The sequence below is a fragment of the Panulirus ornatus genome, chromosome 47 (genome assembly GCF_036320965.1).
Source record: "Panulirus ornatus isolate Po-2019 chromosome 47, ASM3632096v1, whole genome shotgun sequence".
In the NCBI taxonomy this organism is placed as follows: domain Eukaryota; kingdom Metazoa; phylum Arthropoda; class Malacostraca; order Decapoda; family Palinuridae; genus Panulirus; species Panulirus ornatus.
In genome coordinates, this window is record NC_092270.1 from 21,022,264 (window position 1) to 21,049,939 (window position 27,676).

The 27,676-nt window shown below is 37.0% G+C and overlaps 1 protein-coding gene across 5 annotated transcripts in view; it reads right to left on the reverse strand.

Moving 5' to 3' along the window:
• The window catches only part of LOC139763658 (cytosolic carboxypeptidase 1-like), a 133,760-nt gene that overhangs the window by 10,393 nt on the left and 95,691 nt on the right, over positions 1-27,676 (reverse strand). For 4 of the 5 annotated variants that reach the window (XM_071689953.1, XM_071689949.1, XM_071689951.1 and 1 more), the window contains 9 exons: positions 23,121-23,203; positions 22,367-22,439; positions 20,266-20,421; positions 19,865-19,996; positions 17,085-17,216; positions 13,489-13,566; positions 9,553-9,696; positions 6,371-6,586; positions 5,923-6,174 (listed from right to left, as the gene is read on the reverse strand). In XM_071689953.1, the coding sequence (XP_071546054.1) occupies positions 5,923-6,174; positions 6,371-6,586; positions 9,553-9,696; positions 13,489-13,566; positions 17,085-17,216; positions 19,865-19,996; positions 20,266-20,421; positions 22,367-22,439; positions 23,121-23,203 (1,266 nt within the window). The remainder of the gene's footprint in view (positions 1-5,922; positions 6,175-6,370; positions 6,587-9,552; positions 9,697-13,488; positions 13,567-17,084; positions 17,217-19,864; positions 19,997-20,265; positions 20,422-22,366; positions 22,440-23,120; positions 23,204-27,676) is intronic. The other variant, XM_071689950.1, reaches the window with a different exon arrangement.

Below are 27,676 nucleotides of genomic sequence, written 5' to 3' on the forward strand. Positions count from 1 at the left end.
TTTCATACTATTCGCCATTTCCCGCCTCAGCGAGGTAGCGTTAAGAACAGAGGACTGGGCCTCTGAGGGAATATCCTCACCCGGCCCCCTTCTCTGTTCCTTCCTTTGGGGAAAAAAAAAAAAAAAATATACAGGAATATAGGAACAATAATAGTTTTCTCTGTCCCCAGGAACCACTTTGTTTCCATGCTAAACTACATATCAAGCGCATCCATTCTATCACACTTTCTCCTCCATACTTCAGCATTTCAGTTGTAATCTCATTCATTCCAAGTGCATTTCCTACCTTCAACCTCATTCTTACCCATTTCACCTCCCTTCTTGCTATAAGCCCTTGCACTTGTGTCCTCTTCCTTCCAACCTCCATTCTTATGCATTTAAGGAATGCATCTAATGGATACATATTTGCTAAGCAGTCACTAAGATTGATAAGCATTTATATCAGATTTCAATGAATGCTACCAATATGATTCATTACAATTAATGAAATCTTGCTAGCAGAGGAAACTAACACCTCAAGGATCCATCTACCCTAAAAGAATAACACTCACAAAAATTAGCCTTCCCACATTTAAATATGTTTGCTGCTCCTCAAAGACAGTCTTTTGACTAGCCTTAGATGCCAACAAAAGCATTCTTTCAAGATAAAAGTTATTGTCCTTCCTTCCATTTTATTTAAGTTCATGATATATTTCATTTAGTATCATCTTTACATTCCCAGACTCCATATAATCTTTAAAAGAACGTTTTTCATTTCTCTATACTCATTATGAACCACGGAGACACTAGTCTTTGATATGTCTTGAGAATAAGCACCACAAATGCCATAATAGGAAGCCAAGCTTAACAACTGTGTAGTTTCCTACTCAATGCATACTTGTCAATGACAAACAAGCTGACCTGAATTAATACAGGGGGTTGATTACAGTCAACATACCTGCTACCTCTTTAGTTACATCTATCAACCAAATTGCTTACAGCATTAGCTATGGAAGAGCATATTGTCATGGGTAGGCAGGGAAAATTGATTTATACTGTTTTCAGAATATATTGCAAATGACAGCTAGAAAGTGGATAAGCGAAGGAGGCCACTTCTTTGTCTGTTCCTGGTGCTACCTCACCGACATAGATAGAGGTGAACATGTACAAAAAAAAAAAAAATTCACAGAATGATTGATAGCAATTCTCATGATCTATGCCCATATAATTATACCAGTCCTTATTCATATCCAGTCCAGTCTTCTGAGGATAAACAGTTTTTACCAAAGTTTTTGATCTGTGAATTTTGCAGCTTCACATGCTTGCTGACAATGTTTAGCTGTCACAAGCTGTATAGCAGCTACAAGTTTCAAAAATTCTTCATCTAACAGACTTCATATACTTACAATTGGTTCAAATTCATTATTTTTTTTCAAGCTCAAGTTGCTCAAACAATGTGTGTATGGTTTCTATGTAGCAGCTTGGCTCATATCCAAGGAATGAGGATAATGAAGTATTTTCTTTAGACAATTATATCCATTCACCCCAATTTACCTTAACATATCAATGGACAAGTAGTAGGTTGAAACATTAGGTAGAAGTAATCAGTAGGACCATTATGTAGGAGTCTCTGCAAACACTGCTAGACTGGCCCTCTGCCAGTGCCCTGTTAAGGGTGAGGCATTAAAGGCTAAGAAACAGAATTGGAGTTCACCAGTTATGGAAACTATTGCCATGGCCAACCCCCTTAGGGGAGTTCCTGAAGGGAACAAGCATCAGGTAGATAGATAGTAACATATACATTCTCTTTTTCACCACCACACCTCATTACTGCCTCTTGAATCAGCGAGGTAACTTAAATTACTGTAATAATCTGTGTTCATTAATGCCTGTAACCCTCATATACAATACTATATGTATCTCATAGGTAAAAAATTATATCATCAAGAATCCATCTCCACATATGCAATGCTATAATGACCCCATACAGAGCTGTTTCATTTAGTATTCCATTTTTCAGGAACATATCTTGAGCACTAATTGGGATATTAGTGTATCTGGAGACCAGAAAAAAGTGGTTCTGAACATAATAACAAAATAAGAAAATACCTAAGAAAAGGGACTTAATCCTGAGAAAGCCACATGCTTGGGTCGTTGGGTACACACCTAGTTCAAATGATGGTGGTACATAAAGATTAAAAGGCCTTAGTGGCATGTCAAGGTTCAGAAGTCTATACGACACTGTGTTAATATCGCTGAGGTTATCCATATGGCTAACAATACATTTCTATGTTTCACATAGTTAGAATGCCAATGTTTGTGACAGACAACTTTTAGAAAATTGGCCTAAAAGGGGGTTTAAGGACTATTCTTGCAACAGTTGTGGTCACTTAATACTGACTAACCTCAAAACAGTTGTGAGTTGACTTTCTCTGCTTGCATTTGTCCATTTATAACTAACTGACAATAGCCATATATCAATGCCATATTTTTTTTTTTTTTTTTTTTTTTTTATACTTTGTCGCTGTCTCCCGCGTTTGCGAGGTAGCGCAAGGAAACAGACGAAAGAAATGGCCCAACCCCCCCCCCCCCATACACATGTACATACACACGTCCACACACGCAAATATACATACCTACACAGCTTTCCATGGTTTACCCCAGACGCTTCACATGCCTTGATTCAATCCACTGACAGCACGTCAACCCCTGTATACCACATGACTCCAATTCACTCTATTCCTTGCCCTCCTTTCACCCTCCTGCATGTTCAGGCCCCGATCACACAAAATCTTTTTCACTCCATCTTTCCACCTCCAATTTGGTCTCCCTCTTCTCCTCGTTCCCTCCACCTCCGACACATATATCCTCTTGGTCAATCTCTCCTCACTCATTCTCTCCATGTGCCCAAACCATTTCAAAACACCCTCTTCTGCTCTCTCAACCACGCTCTTTTTATTTCCACACATCTCTCTTACCCTTACGTTACTTACTCGATCAAACCACCTCACACCACACATTGTCCTCAAACATCTCATTTCCAGCACATCCATCCTCCTCCGCACATCTCTATCCATAGCCCACGCCTCGCAACCATACAACATTGTTGGAACCACTATTCCCTCAAACATACCCATTTTCGCTTTCCGAGATAATGTTCTCGACTTCCACACATTTTTCAAGGCTCCCAAAATTTTCGCCCCCTCCCCCACCCTATGATCCACTTCCGCTTCCATGGTTCCATCCGCTGACAGATCCACTCCCAGATATCTAAAACACTTCACTTCCTCCAGTTTTTCTCCATTCAAACTCACCTCCCAATTGACTTGACCCTCACCCCTACTGTACCTAATAACCTTGCTCTTATTCACATTTACTCTCAACTTTCTTCTTCCACACACTTTACCAAACTCAGTCACCAGCTTCTGCAGTTTCTCACATGAATCAGCCACCAGCGCTGTATCATCAGCGAACAACAACTGACTCACTTCCCAAGCTCTCTCATCCCCAACAGACTTCATACTTGCCCCTCTTTCCAGGACTCTTGCATTTACCTCCCTTACAACCCCATCCATAAACAAATTAAACAACCATGGAGACATCACACACCCCTGCCGCAAACCTACATTCACTGAGAGCCAATCACTTTCCTCTCTTCCTACACGTACACATGCCTTACATCCTCGATAAAAACTTTTCACTGCTTCTAACAACTTGCCTCCCACACCATATATTCTTAATACCTTCCACAGAGCATCTCTATCAACTCTATCATATGCCTTCTCCAGATCCATCCCAAAACAATTAACGTTTATCTTCTAGTTGCTTCCAAGCTTTATATCATCTAGATAAGGGTACATCTTGAATCCTGCTGCTGATAGATGGCCTTAATGGGTTTCACATTCATGGTAATGTTCCTGAGAGCCAAGAACCTGACTGGACCTCATGGTTAGGTGAGCATATGCAATATTAGGATAGACTAACTCAATCAATTCTTTTGAGATATAAGATTTTTAAAAAGCTGTCTTTCAAATATGATTTTTAGCAATATTTGTAATACCAAAAGAAAGTATCATCAACCTTTGTAAAAAATATTCTCAGAATAAGTCTAAAAGAGTCCCAGTAGTTAGTAGTAGATGAAAGGCAGCCACCATTCAGGGAGGTATATTACTGGTACTACTCGCCTGAGTATTGGGAGGATAAGTGATGGCTACGTAGTGAGCCAGCACTTCAGTGGTTGTCAAGTAACATTCGTCTGACCCAGGGAGCTGTCTTTTCTTTCTGCATCACCCATACGTCGACTGCTGACATTCTGTCCATGAACTTTATATAAAATCTCTCCTTGTCCCACACAACACTTAACAATATCTAACCCACAAAATTCATTCTTTGTAACTTTTAACAAAATGGAAGCAGTAGGAAGGAACATTAGGCACGAGCATTAGGTAGAAACATCATGTAGAGGGAGTAAGTATGAACATTACGCAAGTACATTAGGTAGTAGTAGGTTGGAATATTAGGAAGGAACATTTGGTACAAGCCTCTGGAAATACTGCACTGGAGTTGTCCTCAGCCAGTGGCCTATTAAGGGTGAGCTACAAAAGGCTAAGATACAGCACCAGAGTTCACCAGTTATGGAGACTTTTGCCATGGCCATCCCCTTGAGGAAATGGGCATCAGAGATATAGATAGATAGATAGGTAGACAGATAGTTCCAGTAGTCTTCTTGTCAATATCTATGTCCAGAAATTAATAATCTTAAGCTCATCATACCCAAGAAACAATATAGTCTATAAAAAAGTTAAAAGAAACTGCAAATTAATATATGCTTTCTGGAACATACTTATAAGATGATCAGGTATCGTAATTCTACTGCCGGTGTTAACAGGCTCTATCTGCATGAGGAAACACTGCAAGTGAAAAGTCATCTTTAGCAAGTCTGTATCACTGGAAGTACAATGTGATATCAAGGAACTTCTCACTTCAAGGGAGTCTACACTTCCCTGCTACAGAGAGTAACACAGCCTTGGGTTGCAGGAACCTTCAGAAAGTTCCTGGATAACATCAGGATTCTTTGTAAGATATTGGTCCTTGAGTATTTACAAATAAATAAATAAATAAATAAAACATAATCTGCTGCCCAACTGTTCCTACAGGAAAGCTTAATCTCATGATCAACAATGAATTTGGAGCCTCTTTACTAAAAGAATTTATGCCTGTGTGGCTGTGTGGTGTACTACTCATCTGAGGAAAAGGATCTAGCTCTACACACTTATTTAGTAGAGCAGTGTCCAAAGCAATCTAACTCATCAACTCTCCTAATCTGACCTCATAATTTAACCAACTTGCTCAATGCTAAAAAGTTAGTTCTCTTTCCCTCCTCATCTGATGTTACTTCGGTTTCTGCCCCCAAGGTTTGACTGTCTGTTTAACTCTGCCATTAGCTAAAGCACGTATACTCAGTAAATCAGCATGTTATGTGACTACTAAAAACCTGCTGGCATCTCAAGGAAAGGATGCTGCAATGCTCTGTTCCTTTCCCTCCAGTGTTAAACCTTGGAATTCTTTACCTTCTCATGATTTTATTGCAACTATGACCTCATTTTATAAATTAGGTTCTCCACTTCCTCTAAGTCTCCTCTCTTCTTATTTCTATATATCTTAAGCCCTTTCTCAACTTTTACTCAGGGCCTGGCCTCATTGAAGACTTTCATCTATGACAGAAGACTCCAACATAAAAAGAGAGAGGAAGAAAGGGAATGAGGTTCTCAGTACAACAGAGGTTTGTAAGGCTAGAGCAACACATCCCGAGAAACAAATACAGCAAATACCCTACCTGGGGAACTATCTTGTAAGGCATTAAAAATGCATAAAAATAATTTTTCAAAACATTTGCCTCCAAACTTGTTTTGAAACTTATAATTAACATCGATCATAATTTACCTCTTCTGGCAGAAAGTACCGCATCTCTGAATCTTGTACTAGCAGGAACACGAAAATTGTTCAGTTCAGGGAAAAGAGATGATAATCTCATTAATTCTTCCATCCTTGGTTGTTGAGGAGAATATTCTGAGGTTATGTCAATTCCCTTTAAATCTTTGGATAGCTCAAAATCTTCATCTTCATCCTCTACTTCATCTTCCTCCTCATCAGATGAATCACCATCAAAACCTGGGGTTTCTTCATGATGTGTATCTGCAAGAGCCCCATTAGAATTCTGTATTTTCTAAATCATAGAGAAACAAGAATGTTATTATGAATGCCATGTATGGAAAATTGTTGGTAATTCACAGTGAATCAAAAATTTTACATTCTAACCATTCCTTTGTTACTGACATCACGAAGTCATATGATATGAAGGAAATTCCACAAAAAGATCTGTATGAGGTACCTGAACCCGAGTCTGGATCATCTGCATTTGGCACATGAAAAGTATATGCGCCACGTATGGAAGACACAGGTAACTCTCCCTTGCTAACACACTTCAGGAAAACATTAGTGGCATAGGCAAGATTGCTATCGAATTTCTTGTCTGCAGGACATGTCTGTATGAAGCGCTGTGTAATTTCAACACCATTAAGAGATACCACAGCCTTGCGCCCATGTTCTGCAAAAACAATGCAAAATCATATTAGAAAAGAAATAGTTCTCAGTGACACATTTTACCATCAAACTGTTGATGGATTTGGTAATGAATGGTATGTAAATCTGAAGTTTTTGTAAATCTATACAACAGGAAGGCACATCAGCAAGTGGAGTATACTATAATGTTATTTCTTTTTTTATCTGAAAAAAATTTACATAGGTAATAACTGGTGATCATTAATATTTCAGTGGCCACCTAAGTAAAGGTGGATGAATACAGTCAAATGATTTATAAGTGATGACAATGAACACCTTCCCCTCGGTAGAAATGGAAAACAATGCTATGAGCTAAAGACTTTTTCCTAGTCCTATACAGGAATGAATGAAGTAAAATGGCTTTCATATCTTATCCAAATTTCACTTTTACCAATAAATCATAAATCATCAGTTAAGACCTTTACACACTGCTGACTGACCATCAAATTCACACAAATTATCAGTTACAAGTAAATATTTCAACATCTGATTATTTGGCAGCACCTCACATTACAAACTGGTTAATATTACATGTATCAATTATTCTAATACTTAACTGCCTTTTCTAAATGAGCAAAATAATGTCATGAACATATGAACAAATGCTTCAATCACGTAGATCCATTCTCTAGCTGTAACGTACACTACCAAAACCAGAGACTACTGACCACAGCCAAATCCCACAGTCTATTCCATGATTTACTTTAAAAACCTCATATGTATCGGCTAAGCCCCATTAATAGGGCACTGCAACCTCACCTTACAATATCACTCCAATTCTTTCTATCTATGCCTGAAAGTTCAGGTCCTGATACCCCATAGTTCTTTTCAACTATCCTTCCACCTTCTTAGTCTTTCCCTCCTTTAGCCATTCAACAGAAAATTATACTGATATTTACCAACACACACTTTGTGTTTACGTGTTTTCTTAATGGACTCTGGTGACAGGTTAGGGACAGTACAACTTTGGTCACCACACCAAAAGAAGAACAATGAGCTTGTAAAGGTCTTGTGGAGAGCAAAAACAAATGTACCAGAATTAAGAGAGCTAAGCTACAATGAAAAGCTGGAGGTTTTAAATTCACCCACCTTGGAAGAGACAGGAATGATGGGTGACCTAATTCTAACCTTTAAGTTTTCAAAAAAGATCAACAAAGTGGACAGCAGACAGTTCTTTAAGATGAAGGGATGGAGCAATCCAAGGTAATAACGTGAAATTAAGTAAGAAACTTGTAAATAAGGATATATAGAAAAACTTAGATTATAAGAGAGGTGGAAGAATGGAACAGACTGATGGAGGGCATGGTTAATGCAAGCAGCATACATAAATTTAAGAAGTTGTATGATAGGAGAGAGTGTTTAACAAATGAGAGTAACCTCCCCATACAGTGCAAATAAGTAATTACAAAACTAGGTAATCACATCCACTCTCTTCCTTTCTTTTGCATTCAAGGACCAAGGCTCACATCATTACCATGATTCCAAGGCTACTATACCTTTCAAGATATCCATCCTTCCCCTTACAGACAATGGCTTTTCCTTCTACATGCTTTTTAATACAACCATGTGACTTACCTCAGCCCCCATGGTTCTATTCACTGTGATGTCCACTATCAAGTACTTACAGTAATCATCTAAACTTAAACTTAAATCATCCTTCCTCACCCCTATAATGCACCTCATTTCCTCACTTTCTGTCAAATCTATTTTCAACTTTCTTTTTTTAAACACAGGACAAAATCCTGTCACCAGCTTCTGGATTTTTTCTCTGGAGTCTGCTTCCAGTCATATCATCTGTAAACAGAAAATCAATCACCTCCCATGTCCCCCTCCCCCAGTATAATGAAGACTCGATTCACCTCCCACATCCCCCACCCAAATATACTGAAGACCCAATTCACCTCCAATCCCCCACAAACATACCAAAGACCCAACCTTTGCCCCAAGATTTGCATTTACCTCATTTGCAACCCCATCCATAAACATATTAAATGCCGCCGATGCCAACACAGTACATCCTTGAGATAGACTCATCTTCACCAGGAAGTACTCAACCTCCTCCCTTACAGCTCATACATACACTATAAGAGCTTGTTTACTTACCATTTACCTCAAATATCTGAAATGTTTTTAACCATCTACCGCAAATATTTGAAGTGTTTTCAAAAAGGCATCTGTCAACCCTGTCATATGCTTCCTCCACATCCATATATGCCAAGTATATGATCCCAAGTATTTCAAACAAATATTCTTCAAAACAAACACTTAGTCCTCACACCCTTAACCGCTCCTGGAACAACATTTCTTTTTCCTGGTCAGCAGCATATAAAATGGGACAGATCATTGCTGTTAGGAAAATCATGAGATGGTAAAGAGTTTTGAGCTTAACTATGTAGAGAAAGAATCAAGCATTGATGTGCCAGATGCAAATGGCTGCTTGGTGATCAAGTGACATGTTGGTTTGATGAGTAGCAGCTATGATACACAGGCAGCTAAATCTACGAAAACTGCAAGACTGAAATAAACAGTATCAAAATAAGGATATCAGAGTATGCAAGTACTAGCAAAACACCCAAGTGAAGATTTTTTGCTAAACAGTAATCAAACCATTTGGATGAAAGTTGGTAGAAGTTCACCAATAAAAAGTAAGAGAACATACATTCAACTCAACAATATCATCAGATGTCTGTAATAAAGGTATTACAAACACATGTACCTTGCTAAAGCTAGCAATAATAGTTTTTGTTTACTGTATAAAAGATGTGGATGTGCATGCATATAATCAAGAATCATAAAGCCTCAAAATCAATCTTTAAGTAAAGTAACAAGAAACACTTTACCTAGTCAAATAAAGTATACTAAATGAAACACTCCCAATGAATTTTTTCAAGATGAAAATCATAAGTAGTAAAACATATACATAAAATAATGCCATCAAATTATGGTACTCACTTGAGTCACACACATGGGATAATGTTCCTAGAATCCCTTTAATAACTTTCACTTGGTGGCGACGCTCAATCTTCTCCCATGCATCCAGGATTGCTAAGACCCGCTGGAGACCAGACTCTCGCACTAAGCGAATCACATTACTTTCTGTAAATTTTAATTTGAGCAAAATATAAGAATTCTATCATCCACAGACTTAGTCAAGATGATCAAGAAGTCACTGATGATCTGCTTAAACCCACACAATGTAATTGGAGATAACCATTAAAACAAGCATCAGACCTAATCCCATTTTCCTTGTATCGGATACCAGAATTGTGGTGTGCACAGTGTTACTTTTCTAGTGCTAAATATGTACAGTTCCAGTTATACAGAATGTTGATTATTCTTGATATATTCAGTTCAGATAAATCTTTTCAGCACCAATGTGAAAAATTTTGAGGTATTTCTATCAAGTTTCAAAACAAAAATCATTCTAGTCTACTGGTATATCACCAGTGGTGAGTATTTTTATCTTAACTGCTTTTATTCATACCTGAATCCCTCATTCATTTCACTTACTTTTCACTTAGTTAATAATACTCAGGAAATAGTAAGTCATGTATTCTCAAAATGTGTTGTGAAACAGGGAGCTCTGATAATAGTTAATCACAATAACATTCAATTTGGACATTCCTGGAAGAAACATCACTAGAAGAAACATTCCTGGAACAGATACTCATGGAGCAAATTAGATCAGAGTAATTACACTATACTGTATAATCATGATGGCATTTATATAATGAAAAAACATGATCAGAAGCAACCTTACTCATGTGTTAAGTTCATGAATGAACAATAAACAAGCTTTAATATATTGCTAATGAATACTGTGCTTATTTTCTGTTGACTGAAGATTTTCATCATGAAAAATAATTGACCATAAAACCAATCAATTCGAGTATTTGATTTCACAAAGCTCTGTATTGAATCTTAATTACAAGTGAAATTAGATCACATTCAAGAGCAGCAGTAACTTCAGTGTGACATCATTTTAATATCATGTTGTGCAGCAAAACTTCTGTTCATGTCTCATAAACTGATACAAATTAAGTGAAGTCTCAGGCTAAGTATGTACCTCTGACTGGAAAATCCTTTTTTGAGCTCAATATCATGTCAGGAAAAATGCTTTTATGAATTATGTGGCAAAAGAAAATCCATGCATTCTACTGATGCTATGCAGCAAATAGATGACAGAAAATCAGTTCTGGTTTACAGACTTACTTCCGTGCTTGGACACGATAACATCAAAAGAAAAATGCTCCTATGTTCACCTGGCCTGGCAGTTGGAACACCATTATGCAAAATGCTTTGACCTCATGAGAAAACTTGTTAATATCCTCGAAATACTGCTTATACAAGCCAGCCAATCTTGATTTGTAATGATGAAGAAAGGTTCTAAGCCCCCTACCTACTGTAGGTCACACAATGCTTACAATCAAGCTACTTCAAAATCCATAGAAAAGAGCATGAATCATCATCTTTGCATCATACACAAGTGAGGTTCGACACATTGGTCCTCCTAACTTTTTCCATCACATGGACCTTACAGACTAATAATTCAATGACATGAACAATGGTATCAAGTCAACCAATGTAAAGAACTGGGATGGGTTAATGGCACATACATAAAGACAGCCAGATAGATAGATATGTCTTCTGAGCGTATCAACATTGAGAAATATGTTTAAATAGTACACTGTACTTTTAGTACTTAATAGGGTTCTAAAGGTAAAGGCTTAATCACACATAACGTTTCATAACAAAATAGATGGCATTAGTAGTATCAATGCCAAAGTACGTTTATACATTACAGCCAGCCTTGGCAATAGGTCTCCAGTCCCTAGATGGGGTAAAAAGTTAAAAATGGACTTGCTAATGACTGAATTATTTAAAAGATGGAGTAAATACTGACATCCTTATAGCTTAAAGTCTAGTCATACTAATGATGATGAAGTGGCCTAATGACTGCTTCTAAGCCACATCAATGATTGCACAGAGACATCTGATTGGCATCAATAGAGATACAATCCCACCAAAACCTGTTCATCCTCAAAACAGCTCTTGTCAAACAGATGGAAGTGAAAAGCAATAATTTTGCAAGAACATATGAAACCTATACATGAAAACATACAAGCACCTACCAATGACATTATAAGCTCCTGTGGATGATTACAGAGAAGTGAATAAAACATCCATATCACATGAAGAAGGTTCCTGAAGTCAGCTCCTTGTTAAACTTTGCATCAATTTTCATCAGTATTTGTCTCTGATATGGCATCTCTCAGTGGCACCTGATGAGCTATATTCATTTATGACTCAAAATAACAATATACCTAATCTGAACTGTTACATGATAAACTGTTGCTCTTCCTCATACTATGACAGGTCAAACCATGCACTGAAAGTAAGCATGGAGATGGAGTGGTATTACATGTGATGGATTCTACAAAATAAGAATGCTCAATACATACAATCAAAGTGACTTCTGTCACTTATTTACTGTTAAGCACAAGGACCTCCTTACCAATCAAAATCATGATACTTGATAACATTTGTACCTTTGAATGGTAGAACTGACTAATTTTGAGATGCTTTAGACCATACCAGACACCTGCTGCAAACTATCAAACAACCTACAGAAGTCACAGCTTACAATGTTCTATAAAACTAATTTAGCTGCCTCCCACCGATGGAAAAGCAAACTGTTAAACATATATGTATGTACATACACAACCACACACGCGTATGTATATATGCGTGTGTGGACATGTATGTATATACATGTGTATGTGGGTGGGTTGGGCCATTCTTTCGTCTGTTTCCTTGCATTACCTCGCTAACGCGGGAGACAGTGACAAAGTATAATAAATGATAAAAAATACTTTGCAATCGTCAACACAACTAAAACTTTAAAAATTCAACAATGAAAGAAAACATCAAGATATATTTTGACTATTGTTTTTTACACCAAACAGGAAGTCCATTTATTTTCATTTGATCTGAATTCTTTCTTAGTACTTTCCATAATATTTCTCTGAGACGCTGGCTTTGTCATCATAATAATAATCTCTGGGTGAGAGTGACAGGCTAACCGAAGATTGAGGGTGGCAAGCAGTTATGGTGGGTAGCTTAAACTTACTAAATTATGGTGATCCAACTGGCTAGTTATGTGAATTGTAAGGCATAGGTCTTTTGAGCTGTCAAGCACACACAATTTCTAAAGTAAACTACATCATGTAAAACTAATTTCTAACATTAACTGATTTCCAAACTTCAGGGTCAAACAATGGTCAGTATTTTGCAAGTCCCTTGTTGCACATTATACTGCAATCACTCAGGTTCTGCCTAGAGTATGGCAAACATTCTTAAAGATAACTTAAAACTAATGCTATATGATCTTGTTGGTCACTAAGATAATCAAAATTTCGGCATCTGGATTAGTAAAAGATGACTTTTCCATTTGTTTTAAGTGTCAAGTACCACAATTTTGCTGTCCCCTCAAATCATAATCAGACAATGAATCCTCAACATTTAACATATGAAAAAGCACATTTGAGTATATGGCACTTATTGTAACTTAAGTACTAATATGACTTCATTATAAATGACAATGCTACTTAACGTAGTTCGCTAAACTGACATCAAAATCATTTGCAATGGCTCCCAGCCTGAGCTCTCAAGCATTTCTTGGGTTCCATTGCTTGAATCCATACAAACAAATCAGTGATTCAACTTTAGCCTTCATACTTTAAATGACAATCCACTAAATACATGATACTTGGGTACTTAAACAACTTTCAAGATAAGCCTGTATATAGCTACAACCTTGCACCATTCCCTGCATAAATGGTCAAGGCCATACATGCAATGACACCCACACCATACAGGATCCCTTACCAAAGAAATAGTTAAGAAGTGCTTGAAGTTTTTGGCCATTAGACCGTACAATGGCTGCTAACCGAGGGCTCACATTGGCTACAGAAAGAAGTGCTTGCCAATGATTTAAACTTAAAAAGAATAATAGGTGTAATCCTAAAACTGAACTGATTAGTAGTGGCAGTGTTGAAAGCAAGGAGATGTTTTGAATATAAAACTTCCTTTAATAACTTAGAAATGTAGCACCTACAGTCTGACAGTTATAAATAGGCAGTTAAAAAAAATGTATGCATTACACAATTAGATAACATCATCATAATGAGAACTTTAGGCATAAAATCAAAATTTACTGAAATTAAAAAGAGAATAAGCCCTTTCTTATTAGTACTTAAAAAAAACCTGTTAGCAAAATAAAGAACTAAAAATATTCTGGGAAATTTTTTTTTTGAAAAATATAGAGTACAATACTTTACACTAATTCTTACTAGGCTCAACAGAATCTGAAATAGCTGCATGAAAGTCTTTGTGTGGCAAAAGTAACTTCAACATAATGTTATAAAAAAAAGTAAATTTAATGGGCTAATTGAGTCTAAAGATGTGATGATACATAATACAGCCAATAATGATATCAAATATCAAATTATAATGAATTTTCTGAGATTACATCATTACCGTATACCTGTAAAGAGCTTTACTTTACTGTAAAACAAAAAGTTTGAATACATCAGTCCATTTTCAATACATTATTTTCCACTTCAAAATGAGGAAGGCTCATGCCCATCCTTTGTTGAACACTTTAGTCGTAAACTGTCAACATTTACTCAACTGATGAAAAGAGAGGCACTGTTCGAAATAATTAAAGCATAACTTTGAGCTATTTCTCATATACTCTAATATTGTCATCTACTGTAAACTATCAGAAATAATCAAAAGCACAAGAGCAAATTGTTTCCCCATTCATTAGAGTTTACTAACAATAATGGCAATTATATCGGCACGATTCCACTTAACAAGCTTTGTCTCCAAATGGAAATTTGGAAAAAAGCAGTAAGCTTTGTGATACCCCACACAATATATGAATATGGGTAAATATGTTGCTGCCTAATGAGATATATCTTTTCTTATAACATCACTATGTGATGTGCAATGTATAATAATCTTTTTTAAAACATTGTCCCTACTGCAAATGTGAAACAGCCTACATCAGCTGAACAAGTCAGGTTCACTTCATTTCAATTCAATAATCACGTCTAACAAACTGATTCTTACTTACAGATAGCTTTAAAGGTAATTCCTCACATCTTTGTCAAAGAAATAGACATCAGGTCTTGATACAGGCAAACACTGTGAAAACTAACCAGGCACAGTAACAGACTAAGCAAAGGAAAAATGCCATTTTGAAATGTTCCATTTTTCTACCCAACACATCCCTCTCACCCTCCTTGATGTTTAGGTCCCCAACAGCTGAAAACCTCCTTTACTGCATTATCCCATCTCCATCTCCTTCTCCCCTTCACTTCCTTTGCTTCTGACAAATTCATCCTCTTCGTCAGTCTATCATCACTCACCCTGGTCATACATCTGAACCATTTCAGCACTCCTTGGCTGGCCTTTTCAGTCAGACTAAACAAATTAACACACTTTTCTATACCACATCTATGAATCCTTAGCACCTTCCATAAGATACCTCTGTTAACCCTATCAAACACCTTCTCCAGATTCATAAATACTACATACAAGTCACAATCTCTCTTCACACATTTCTTACAGATTCTTCTAAGTTAACATTTGCTCTACACATATTTTACCTCTCCTGGAATTGCATTGTTTCTCCCCGATCAAATATTCTATGCATGACATCATCCCATTAATCAAGACTTTCTCAAACACCTTAACAGGTACATGAAACAAACATATATCTCCATAACTACACAAAATTTGTCTTCCCTGCTTTTATGTGAGGGCACTTTTACAGGCATTTCACTCGTCCTCAGTACCCTACCTATGGCCATATATACTTCAAAAAGCCTGATTAACCCATCAACATCATCATCCATTTTCTTAGGAACCTCATTTCCAATCCCATTTACTTCAATAACTTTACCACATCTAAGCTAGTGCAAAACTTTTACTACTTCCTCTCTTTTTACTATCATTTCCACCATTCAGAGGCCTTTCTTGTATGTCCACATCCTATCTTCCACACTTCACCTACACAAGTCCACATCCCATCTTCCACACTTCACCTACACAATTAATCACTGCTACCCTATATAATATATACTCCTCTCAAACTCTCTTGATTTCATTTACTTTCAATCTATGCCATTCATCAACCAATCTCTTCAGGTATCTCTGCACACAATTCACATTACCAAACCCACTCACTGTCACTACTTCATCTACACATATGTCACTTCCTCTCTTTCTTAATCAACCATTCACTTGCAATCCTAGATTCAACAAGAAATGATTAAACATTCCACATGCTATCCCTCTGAACAGGTTCAAATCCAACAAAATTTCCATTACACTCTTGCCAATAAAAAATATTATCCATTTGTGCCCAGTGACTTCCAACCCCTTTCACACTCATATACTTATGTAACCACCTCTTCTTAAGTTATGAATTCCCAGTTGCCATTCATCTAAAAGCACACAACTGAACAAGCTTTGTCCCATTTTCATTTACACTAGGATCCCCATGCGTCCCCAACTATATCCCCAGTTCCCACTTTACCCTATCCACATTCAGATTCCCTTGCACTAAAAGTCAATTCTTTGCACAGAAATGCAGAGTATTCACTCAACTCTCAAAAATGCATTTTTCTTCCTCATACCTCTCACTCTTGGTGTATATAAAAAAAAGAATTGCAAATCATCTACCTCTCATCATCTACTTTCAATTTAACAAACACCATTGTAAACTTACTTCCTTGAAATCTTTAACAAAGTCCCACAGCTCATCTCTTATCAGAAGTGCAAAACCTTCCGTCACTGCTATCCTCTAACTGTGGACTTGACCCTCTGAATATTACTATCCTAAACCTTCATATCAAGAGCATGAAAATCCAGGTTTTTCTCTCCTTAAACACAGCATCTCTCCCTTCTTTTCACCCTGATTAATACCAAGCACATTCACATCCCAGCCTGAGAATAATAGGAACAGCCTTCACTTGGCTCCCTCTATTCCTACTTTTAAGTATGATAATACAGGAAAGGTTTTCCAGCCCTTTGAACCCCAATCTTAGTCACTTTCCATGACATGTAGGAAATATGTGGGTTGTATAATGTCTCCCCTATAATAATGATGGACAACTTCAAATCTATCAGAACTACTTTACAAACATTAACAGTTTGAACAAATATCTATAGATAAACTAAATATCTAACCTATTTCCAAGATGTTGGAAATGATATAACTGGATGTGCACAGAGAAACATTATCAGTGATAACATACATATGTAAGGTATTAACAGATGCAGAGATACAGTCAAATAAAAGTATAAATGAGCCTTCACCCAAAGCATTAGCTGAAACATATGTACAAAGGAAAACATGCATTAGAAAAGTTTTCTGGAAAATACATTTTCTCCATAATGAACATTTTACTTACTAGCTTTAGTAAGAAGAGCTAAGATCTCCATAATAAACTTGATCTTGGCCCAATGAGTCTTTGGAACTGAACTGAGGATTGCTGCCATTGTAGCCACACACCCATCTTTTCCCAACACCACTTGGTTAGTGGCTGCAAGATAAAGTTACCATCTCATCAGATTAAGTTTTCAAGAAACAGTTTGGTTTAAGATATCTGCAGTCTTCCCATCTTTCTCAAGTCTTGTCTCATAAATATGGTGCAAAGACTTCTTCAAAGATCTATACATACATAAACATACGTATCTGTTTCTATATTCATTCCTGTTGCATCTCTCATCTACTGAAAATCTCTCTTCACTTAGGTTTCACTTACTACACTTAATGTACAATTTCTTCTCACCTATAAAGACCTATCCATACCCGATACATGTTTTCATATTCATTCCTCTTGCATCTCTCATCTACTGGAAATCTTTGTACTTCCCCTAAAATTACATGACAGTTCTTTTTGAAAAGATCCATCCAAAAAGTCCCACAATGAAAACAAAAAATATAGAAAACTGGACACTTCTGAACATCTATGGTTTAAGATTTTTTTCATAAAGACCTATCTAATGTCTTTAACGCCATTTCAATCTCTATGGGGTGAAGCAAGTACATACAACAGTTCATTCAAGAATGTCATCAACTTATGTCGAATGTGCTAAAGAGAACAAAGTTTCCAAATCTTTTTTGTAACAAGGTTTCCAATCAAAGACAAAAGTCTTCATACAGTTTAGGCCTTGAACGACATAAATGAAAAAAGAAAGAGAAAAAATGAAAAAGAATGCTCTAAGAGACCTTCTCAAAATGGAAAATTTGGATCAATCAGTTATGAAATGAAAACCAAAATGAAATGGGGAGGGTAAGCAAAAGTGGGTAAAGACACAAGGTTAAAGAAGATCTATATGGTGTATGACTGCAACGGATATCATGTATTGCCTAGTTTTACTAAGATAGGGAGTAAGGTTAGCAATTCTGATATGATCTTTCCAAGCACAACTTATACACTTATTCACTGACACAACGGTACCTCGCTACATAGTTACTGTTTACAAACACTAAGTAACATGCAGTCTTATTTTTCATTTTTTCCTGTAAGCTGAGCTATCAGGTGAAATGAACATCCATCTGCACCTCTCTGCTTACACACAAGGGAGATTAAACAGACTCTAAAGTTGGTCAGAAACATAGGTGATGAATTTCAACCCAGGCAAATGTACAATGATTAGGAGTGGACAAAGCTAAAGACAGTCTCAATATGATTATTACCTGAGCACCAGGATTCTGTGTGCAAGTGGGAGTAGACATTATCCTTAACCTGACCCCAGAGTCCCATATTAGGAGAATAGTTAGGGAGACAAACTGTCTGGTGGCCAATGTCAGCATAGCTTTCAAGTATAAGGATAAGGAAATATTTAGTACACTATTCATATCCTACATAAGACTTAAATGAATACGCCTCTCAGGTTTGGTCACCGCACCTAAAGAGGCACACAGAACTCATAGAGAAGTTTCAGACAAGGGCAACAAAGATGGTGCCAGAAGTAAGAGACCTAAGCTACAGGGAAAGGGTGGAGGCTTTAAATTTACTCACCTTGGAAGATCACAACCTTTAGGTTTTTGAAAGAAATCAACAAGTGGACAAGGGAAAGTTCACTGTGAGATGCAGGGGCAGAACATAAAATTAAGAAACTTGTAAATAAGGATGTAAAGAAAATCTTATAGTATGAGTAATGGATGAATGGAACAGACTGACTAGGACATGGTTTATGAAGACAGCATACATAATTTCAAGAGGTTGTATGATAGAAGAGAGTGTTCAAGAGATGGGGCCCCAAGAGTGTAAAACTCCCTCCTCTTACAATACAAATAGGTAATTGCAAAAAATATGTAATTACAAAATGCTTCCATTTCACATGATCATAAATCATCATTTTGAAATACCTCTAGTCACTAGCAACTCACTCACTACATTTATCTATTATGCTGACTAATTTTTTCCTTGCACCTTTGACTATACAAACACACATCTTCACCTACATAGTATCTGATGCGTGTCTCATGTTGTCAAAACAAGTGAAGTCTATGTATCTTTCAAACAAGTTCTTAACTCCACATATCTTTTCACGTCATTATATTCTATTCTACATACCTCCTAATTTTCATTTTATACATACCTCCTAATTTTCATTTTATGATGTTAATCATCTAATTGTGCTATTTCTAATTTTTGTCTATCTGAACCTAGGACACCAAAGTTTCAAGCCTTCAAAAAGTTGGGATAAGTAATCCATAATGCTTGCTTCTTACAAATTCAAGTACTTAGTTCTCTGTAAGCTCCAATTCTTCGATCTTGCTAGACTCTCCTCTCATCTCCAGCTTTCCATCTCTGATCTATATATCTTAACTCATAAACAGATAATCCTTCTTCATTCAAGCTGAAAGTAAACTACAACTCACTATCTACTGCAAAAATAAGAACATTCCACTTGCATCTACTTTTAACATCCTCTAACATATACCACCAAAATGGCCTACTTTCATATCCAACACCTTTGATTTGGTTAAAAGAGCAGCAACATCTGTATATGATATGTTCTATCAAGGTTCAGCTGTATGTTGGAATTCCCCCATCTTGTTTTCATCTCACCTCTCTTGTTCCCTTGCTATCAACTAGATTTTGGAGAGCTGGAAGTATACTAAAATATACGTCAATCTTATGGATATTATGCTGTATTTACACTCCTAAAAACTTACAGTTTTTGGCCAAGTACTTAGTCACAATCAGTAAGGGAAGGAGAGGGATGCTGTTCTTCATGTGAGTCTGTAGCAACTGATGCGTAAGCTTCACACCACCAACAAGCCTTGCTTTTACTGCCAATATGGGGTCTGAGGATAAAGAGACTAATTAGATAGTGTGGATCAATAATCCATAAAATTATAACTTTATAAAGATTCCATACTTCCATTCATAAACACTTATCCTCTACAGGCACTAAAAAGACAGAGCATGTAATAGCTATCCAATCTAAAGACTTTATGACAACCAATCATTCAAAATCAAGCAAGAAAGAAGATGGAGCAACTTAAAAAGTGTAAATGCTACCAGAATAATGTGACTATTTCATTCACAGCTACCAGCTTTATACGTAACATACCTTTTGATGCTAGCTTTGCCAAGACTTGATATGCTGCATGTGTGCATGATTCAATAGCAGACAAGCCATCAGAAGACAGAGTCTTTAGGGTACGTAGAATCACTTCAGCTGTGTTTAGTCCCAGACACAACTGAATTATGATGTGGCGCACTTCACCTAAAATACAGTTAACATTACTAAGCAATACAGTATACCATAATATTTAGTAAACCAAAAATTATGAGTATATAAAGTATACTGCCCTCTCTTCACTAACAAGGATTTCAAGTGCAATTTACACCAAAGCAGCAAAGATACACTATCCATCAATAATTATTTTTGAATTGTAAATTTTTTTTTTTTTTTTTTTTTTTTTTTTTTATACTTTGTCGCTGTCTCCCGCGTCTGCGAGGTAGCGCAAGGAAACAGACGAAAGAAATGGCCCAACCCTCCCCATACACATGTACATACACACGTCCACACACGCAAATATACATACCTACACAGCTTTCCATGGTTTACCCCGGACGCTTCACATGCCTTGATTCAATCCACTGACAGCACGTCAACCCCTGTATACCACATTGCTCCAATTCACTCTATTCCTTGCCCTCCTTTCACCCTCCTGCATGTTCAGGCCCCGATCACACAAAATCCTTTTCACTCCATCTCTCCACCTCCAATTTGGTCTCCCTCTTCTCCTCGTTCCCTCCACCTCCGACACATATATCCTCTTGGTCAATCTTTCCTCACTCATTCTCTCCATGTGCCCAAACCATTTCAAAACACCCTCTTCTGCTCTCTCAACCACGCTCTTTTTATTTCCACACATCTCTCTTACCCTTACGTTACTTACTCGATCAAACCACCTCACACCACACATTGTCCTCAAACATCTCATTTCCAGCACATCCATCCTCCTGCGCACAACTCTATCCATAGCCCACGCCTCGCAACCATACAACATTGTTGGAACTACTGTTCCTACTGTAGAATTGTAAATTATCCAGGTTAATTCCTTGAGGCTTCAACCTAACACACTGTCTTCTTGTCTCCTCAGGCCCATGCCAGGTAGCATTCATTTCTCCTCAGTTCTTTGGTTCATATCACTGATCTCAACAAATATGTTACTGAACAGACTATGACAAATCAGAATTGAGTCAGTCTGCTAAGAATGAAAAAATAGCTCAGTAGGTGCTCAATAACTTCTGACATTAGGCTGCCTTTAGCTTGGCTGTCTCTATCTATAGCTGACAGCTGCGTAAAACCTTGCTATAAACCATCATGTCTGCCATTTTTTGGCTTTTCCATGGGCTCAAGTACTAAAGTTAATCTTATAAATATAATTCTATACCAGATAATTTTCTTGAGGGATACTTTACATCATCAGGAAAATTCTGCATACAAGTGAATGACATATGATTCAGCTGGTATCAGCAATGTTGTATCAAATAAGAAAACAGAATCAGATGAAGCAGTTACAAATATAAGAGAGGGAAGGAGGTCTAAAGACTAAGGCCTTAAAGTACATGTCTGGTGAAAGCAGATAATGCATAAGAATTAGCTTAAGCCATCATACATAATACATATATAGATATTCTGTATTTGTATGACAGGAAAACATTAGTCCATGTTATGTTAAGAGATTCCACAAGCAGTGAACATGTATAGTAATGTACAGCTACTTCTATTACCAACAAGATGGAAAAACACTCATGACATATCATCATGGTCGTATGGAAGAGTTCTGCAAAACTTGTGAAATATATACATCATTTATGCCTTAAAAAGATACAATTACTGTAAATCGGTAGATCACAATGTAGTAGAAGGCTGAGGTACCTGAATGGTGTTTGGAAAATCTTTCTCATTTTTAAAATGAAGTACACAAGTCTCTCAGAAATTAAGAGAACAAGAGTAAAGTACAATCAAAACTGCATCTCATTCAAAATGTAAAAGATTACAGTATGATCTTGAACTGAAATCCAAAGATTACAGTATATTCTCAAATGCATCACTTCCAAAATATAAATCTAAAGACAGAAACTGAAGTAATGCATTGTAGCTTAATCTTCACAAGCACTACTGTCTCCCCAAACAATATTTATGGCAATGGGCTAACCTTTGTTATTGGGAGAGATGGCATCATGAAGCAGAGCACATGTAGCTCCCACAAGAGAAGGATCACGACACAGCTGAAAATAAAAATCCAGTTACTAAAATATGTGGAGCATAACGACACAAAATGCACATCTTTGTCTTTCAGGATTTCTTGTACAATATCTAAATGATGACAGAAGAACATGGTAAGGAAACAAAACAATCACTGATGTGCGAATAAATGTATAATGCGCTAACATATTTTCATCTACAAATATGATAAGAGTTAACTCTAATTTGACAACAGGTTCTATTCAACACCAGTTCTGAATAATGGGTTGAATTAATGAGCCATCATACAGTGGCAAATTAATGAGTCCGAGTTTCCATACTTTGGGCATGAATAATCTGATTTCCCTCAAAAGGGAAGTGAATCAAATTTTCAACTCTATAAACAGTGAACAATGACGTAATTATTTCCAAAAAAATACAAGAAAATTTTCATTCTGAATATAAGCTGTGAAGTTCATGTAACCCATTACTAGTGAAAAAAAATATGTCTTGCATTACATAAGAATAATATTCATCAGGTCACATACAATTAAAATTAAAAAATTAAATATTTTTACTCATCTATGAAATCTGGGAATAAAGACCTATTCAGAATCTATGGACCCTGATTTACATTCGGTCAAGCCACTGCATTAGTTACACGATTAATACCTGCAATATTCCAGCCATCTATACAGAATGTCAAGAGAGAGGAGAATACCAACCTCAATAGTGCGTACTAAATGTTCTAGTGTCCGTTGCTCACGGGAAGCTATTACAGCCAATGTCTCCAAGCGAGCTTCTGCATCTGGAAGCAAATCATCACATCAGTTCATAATCATAAGGAAATACATGAAGCTCGAGGGTTGATATGCAACCCATAGCAGCCAACGCAGCCAAAGTTATCAAGAGGGAGATTCTTTGTCTATCTACCCACCTATACCTCTGATGCCTGTTCCTTCCAGGCAACTCCCATCAATGGGGGGTTATCCCTGCCCTTAGATGCCTCCCTCAAATAGAGTAAGAATCTTTGTATAAGAGAAACTTTGTCTAACAACAGAAAAAGCATTTTCTGTCTTCATTTGACAGTATCTTAGTTTGAGTGAATGTTTCCTGAGTATAAATGAGTTTCCTCTAAATGACAGTTTCCTATTTCTATGTATGAGAGACAATTTCCTAGTCATAAGAAAAGGTTAATAAAAAAAAGAGAAAGTGTTGAAAAAGATATATAAAATTCGAATCTGATTTTAATAAGATTTTAAAATACCCTTCAACTCAAATGAAGCCACTGAAAACACTAAATGCTTCTGACTACCTTCAAGTAAATGTATATAAGCACGTACATATCATTCCATAATACAATATTTCTTTTGCCTATTAATTTTCAAAGCTTCCAGCTGATATCAGTTCTGAGCATTACACAAATCAATTACTAATAAAGGAATGAATGACCACTGTAACATAGTTTAATGAAATAATGTGGGAAAAGAACAACGGAAGTTCCTGTGTTCGAGGCATAAAAACACATACAACTGTACATAAAGTTGATGAAGAAGTGGAAATTAGAATTAGCAGAGACACAATACATGTCTGGAAAATAAAATTCTCTTAATTGACCTGTTGAGTAAGTTCACTGAAAATATCGACAAACAATATGACTATAACACTGAAAACCAAATCAACATCAAAATTTTTTTTTTTCACAAAACAAGCTTAACTGGACCCAAAGCAACTGACCAAAGTAAACCAGGTTTACCTAAAGCAACTGTCCTCAGTATGAAAGATTTACCTAATGAAACTGTAATGAAACTGTGTTGAATAGGTTATCTTAAGCAGTTGTTCTTATATGAAAAGTTTACCTTAAGAAACGGCCCTGAGGAGGTCAACTTTATCCTAAGCAACTCCCGAATCATTCTGGTTTACCTTGAGCCACTGCCATCAGGTTTACCCTGAGCACCTGCCCTGAGTTAGGTTTACATTTCCCTCAGTCATGAGAGGGGGTTTGAGTCATACGTCACTGGTAGTTTACTTTTGATGAAGGCGTCGCCGGATTTATCCCTGGGCCTTCTCTATTTCTGTTCCATCTGGGGCAACACATTCAAGGTGTATGTGATGGATGGTGAGAACATGAACACCTTTGGGAACTTGTGACCCCATTACTGGCCATTGTGTCATTGTCCCTTAGCCTCAGCTCCAGGTCACACGGCATGACACCAAAATAGGTGTCCAGTGCAAGAAAAATGTCTGAGGCCCTTGTTCCACAGCCTGACCTGAACAATCTGTTAACCAGCAGACCTTTAATACATTATTCATGTACTACGCTTCGCCCAAAAGGGCAATGTAAGCACTTTGGCCTTTTACCTAAACTGCCTGACAGCCATCTTGCATACAGTTACTTCCTCGTCTATGATAAACATCAATTACTTCACTAAGACAATATGTTTAATGTTTATTGACTCAGAGCATAACTACCATTTCTACCACCTCCCTCCTCTATTAGCAGCCCTAGCCTGCGTCATGTGGCTCCTTGGTTAATTATTATAGCAGTTCTTAACCGCCATTAGTTCAATAAACTATTACCATCATCAAATCTTATTTTCGTGGTGGATAATTCCCCATCTAGTCAGCACCAGTGACTCAAATACCATTTGCCATCTTAATATTCCTTTATTTCCGCTCTATCACCATATTTATTGACTTTACCAAATAAAACTGTGTAAATATCAGAGTTTAAATATCAAATGTGATTTTTTTTTTCTTTTTTGTATTGCGTTAAAGTTCACTGGGGAACATGGGAGTCCAGCACAATGTATTGAGGGTTGAAGTGGTCAGACGTGTTGACCTTCCCTAAAACCCAAGCCGTGGGAGGGGGGGGTGTGAGCCTCCTGAAACCCCCCCCCCTGTGACCTTACCTGACCTCATCATGACCCAGGGATGACCGAAGGACAGGGAAATAAATAAATACCTGTCGGAAATAAATGAGGATGGACAGGAAAATAAATATCTGTTGGAAATAAATGAGGATGTGTGAACTGGGGGGGGGGGGGGGGTTGTTGACTGGCGTCGACTTGTTAATACAATTGACCTTATTCAAGACAAGACTTGGGTCAAGCTTGGACGCGAACAATGGCGTTTTAAACGATCAAATTCATCCAAAGAAATATAACAGCTATATTGCTGCTATACTTTGACTGTGTCCTTCTATTTGGCTTCTAATGCCTGAGATATCCGCCAGGGGCCCGAGACACCAGCTTGCGAAGCAGTTACTCAAATAGTTAATGGATGTCGTAAGGACTATATAAACTAAGACTATATAAACTAAGACTATATAAACTATCTCGAAGAATGGCCGTATGGGTTACAATATAGAAGATCTCGAAAATGACGGGACACCAGTCATTATCCATTGCTAATTCCATATAAACACTGACTCATTATAACATCAACACTAAGTTATCTTTATTCATTAACAATATAGTGAGTGTTAGTGGCCCAGGGACAAGACGTAACTTCTACACGAACCAGACAGGTGTCATTGGAGTATAATGTTTAATAACAAGGATATAATATCAATCTCACTATGTATATAATGTATATGATGCATAAGACTCATATAAACACTGATTTCTCTCTCGTGGGAAAACCTTCCACCATTTTCAGGCGCCATATTGTATCTAAAATTCTTTAATGGGGGAAATTAGGGTTAATTATGTACCTACAGTGTAGTTACTGTAACAAATGAACTCCTGTACACTTTGAAAATCCTTAAGAGTTATATGTGAGATAAACAAGTGTCCTACGTGAATATTGGACGACATAAAAGCCAAATATTTGTGGCCAGGTTTCCACAAGGACATCTCTGTGTGTAACTGGTTCCTCTAGCATTAAAAAAAAGATATAAATCGCTGGAATATCTTCATGGAAATCCATTCAAGTTCCCAGAGAATTATTAACACGACCAGTCAGTCAGGGGTCATGTAAGGCGTGGCAGAGAGAGAGGCGTGGGGCGCCCCCACGCCCCTTGCCCTCCCCACGCCACAAGTCTGGCCATTTTTTTTAAATATATCTCGTAAAATGTAGGGAGGAAGTTGGTGATGGCCACACACCTGCTTCCTCCTGTCACCACGGGCCACAGTAGGTGGTGCAAGGGCGGCCATGATGGATATGATATATATATATATATATATATATATATATATATATATATATATATATATATATATATATATATATATATATATAAATATAAATATAAGAAAGACTGGATAAAGGCGTAGTAAACATTTGGAGTAGATAAACCAGATTAACTAAGTCTAGCATTTCAAAGTCGTTTAAAGTTTTTATGTAAATTTCTATGTAAATTTTAACGTCGAAATCGTGTAATGTAACATTTAAAAATGTATAAATTGTGTGATAGTCATTTTAAAAACATTCTGGATAGTCGAATGTATATCTACAAATTTCATAAATTGTGTAATAATCAATTTAAAATCTGAGTATCAATAAAGACATTTTGAGCGTCTCTGATTCTCAAAATAATCCATCTAAGACTACCTCAAAATTACTGCTCAAAATAAACACTATAAATGACTGCTTTCATCACCCTGTTACGGTTTAACTAATGATACAATAAATGATAACTGATACAAGTTATTAGTGGGTCAGGTCGACCTGCCCATTAGCCAAAAACAACCAATTAACTTCCTCCACAACCGAGTCTAGTGTAACTTTGGACTCCATAAAAACATAATGCTAAAGGCTCAGTCTTTATACATATATATATATGGGGTGTTCAGTGTTGTAAATGGAAATGGTGAAGAGCTTGTAGATTTATGTGCTGAAAAAGGACTGATGATTGGGAATACCTGGTTTAAAAAGCGAGATATACATAAGTATACTTATGTAAGTAGGAGAGATGGCCAGAGAGCGTTATTGGATTACGTGTTAATGGACAGGCGTGCGAAAGAGAGACTTTTGGATGTCAATGTGCTGAGAGGTGCAACTGGAGGGATGTCTGATCATTATCTTGTGGAGGCTAAGGTGAAGATTAGTATGGGTTTTCAGAAAAGAAGAGTGAATGTTGGGGTGAAGAAGGTGGTGAGAGTAAGTGAGCTTGGGAAGGAGACCTGTGTGAAGAAGTATCAGGAGAGACTGTGTACAGAATGGAAAAAGGTGAGAACAATGGAAGTAAGGGGAGTGGGGGAGGAATGGGATGTATTTAGGGAATCAGTGATGGATTGCGCAAAAGATGCTTGTGGCATGAGAAGAGTGGGAGGTGGGC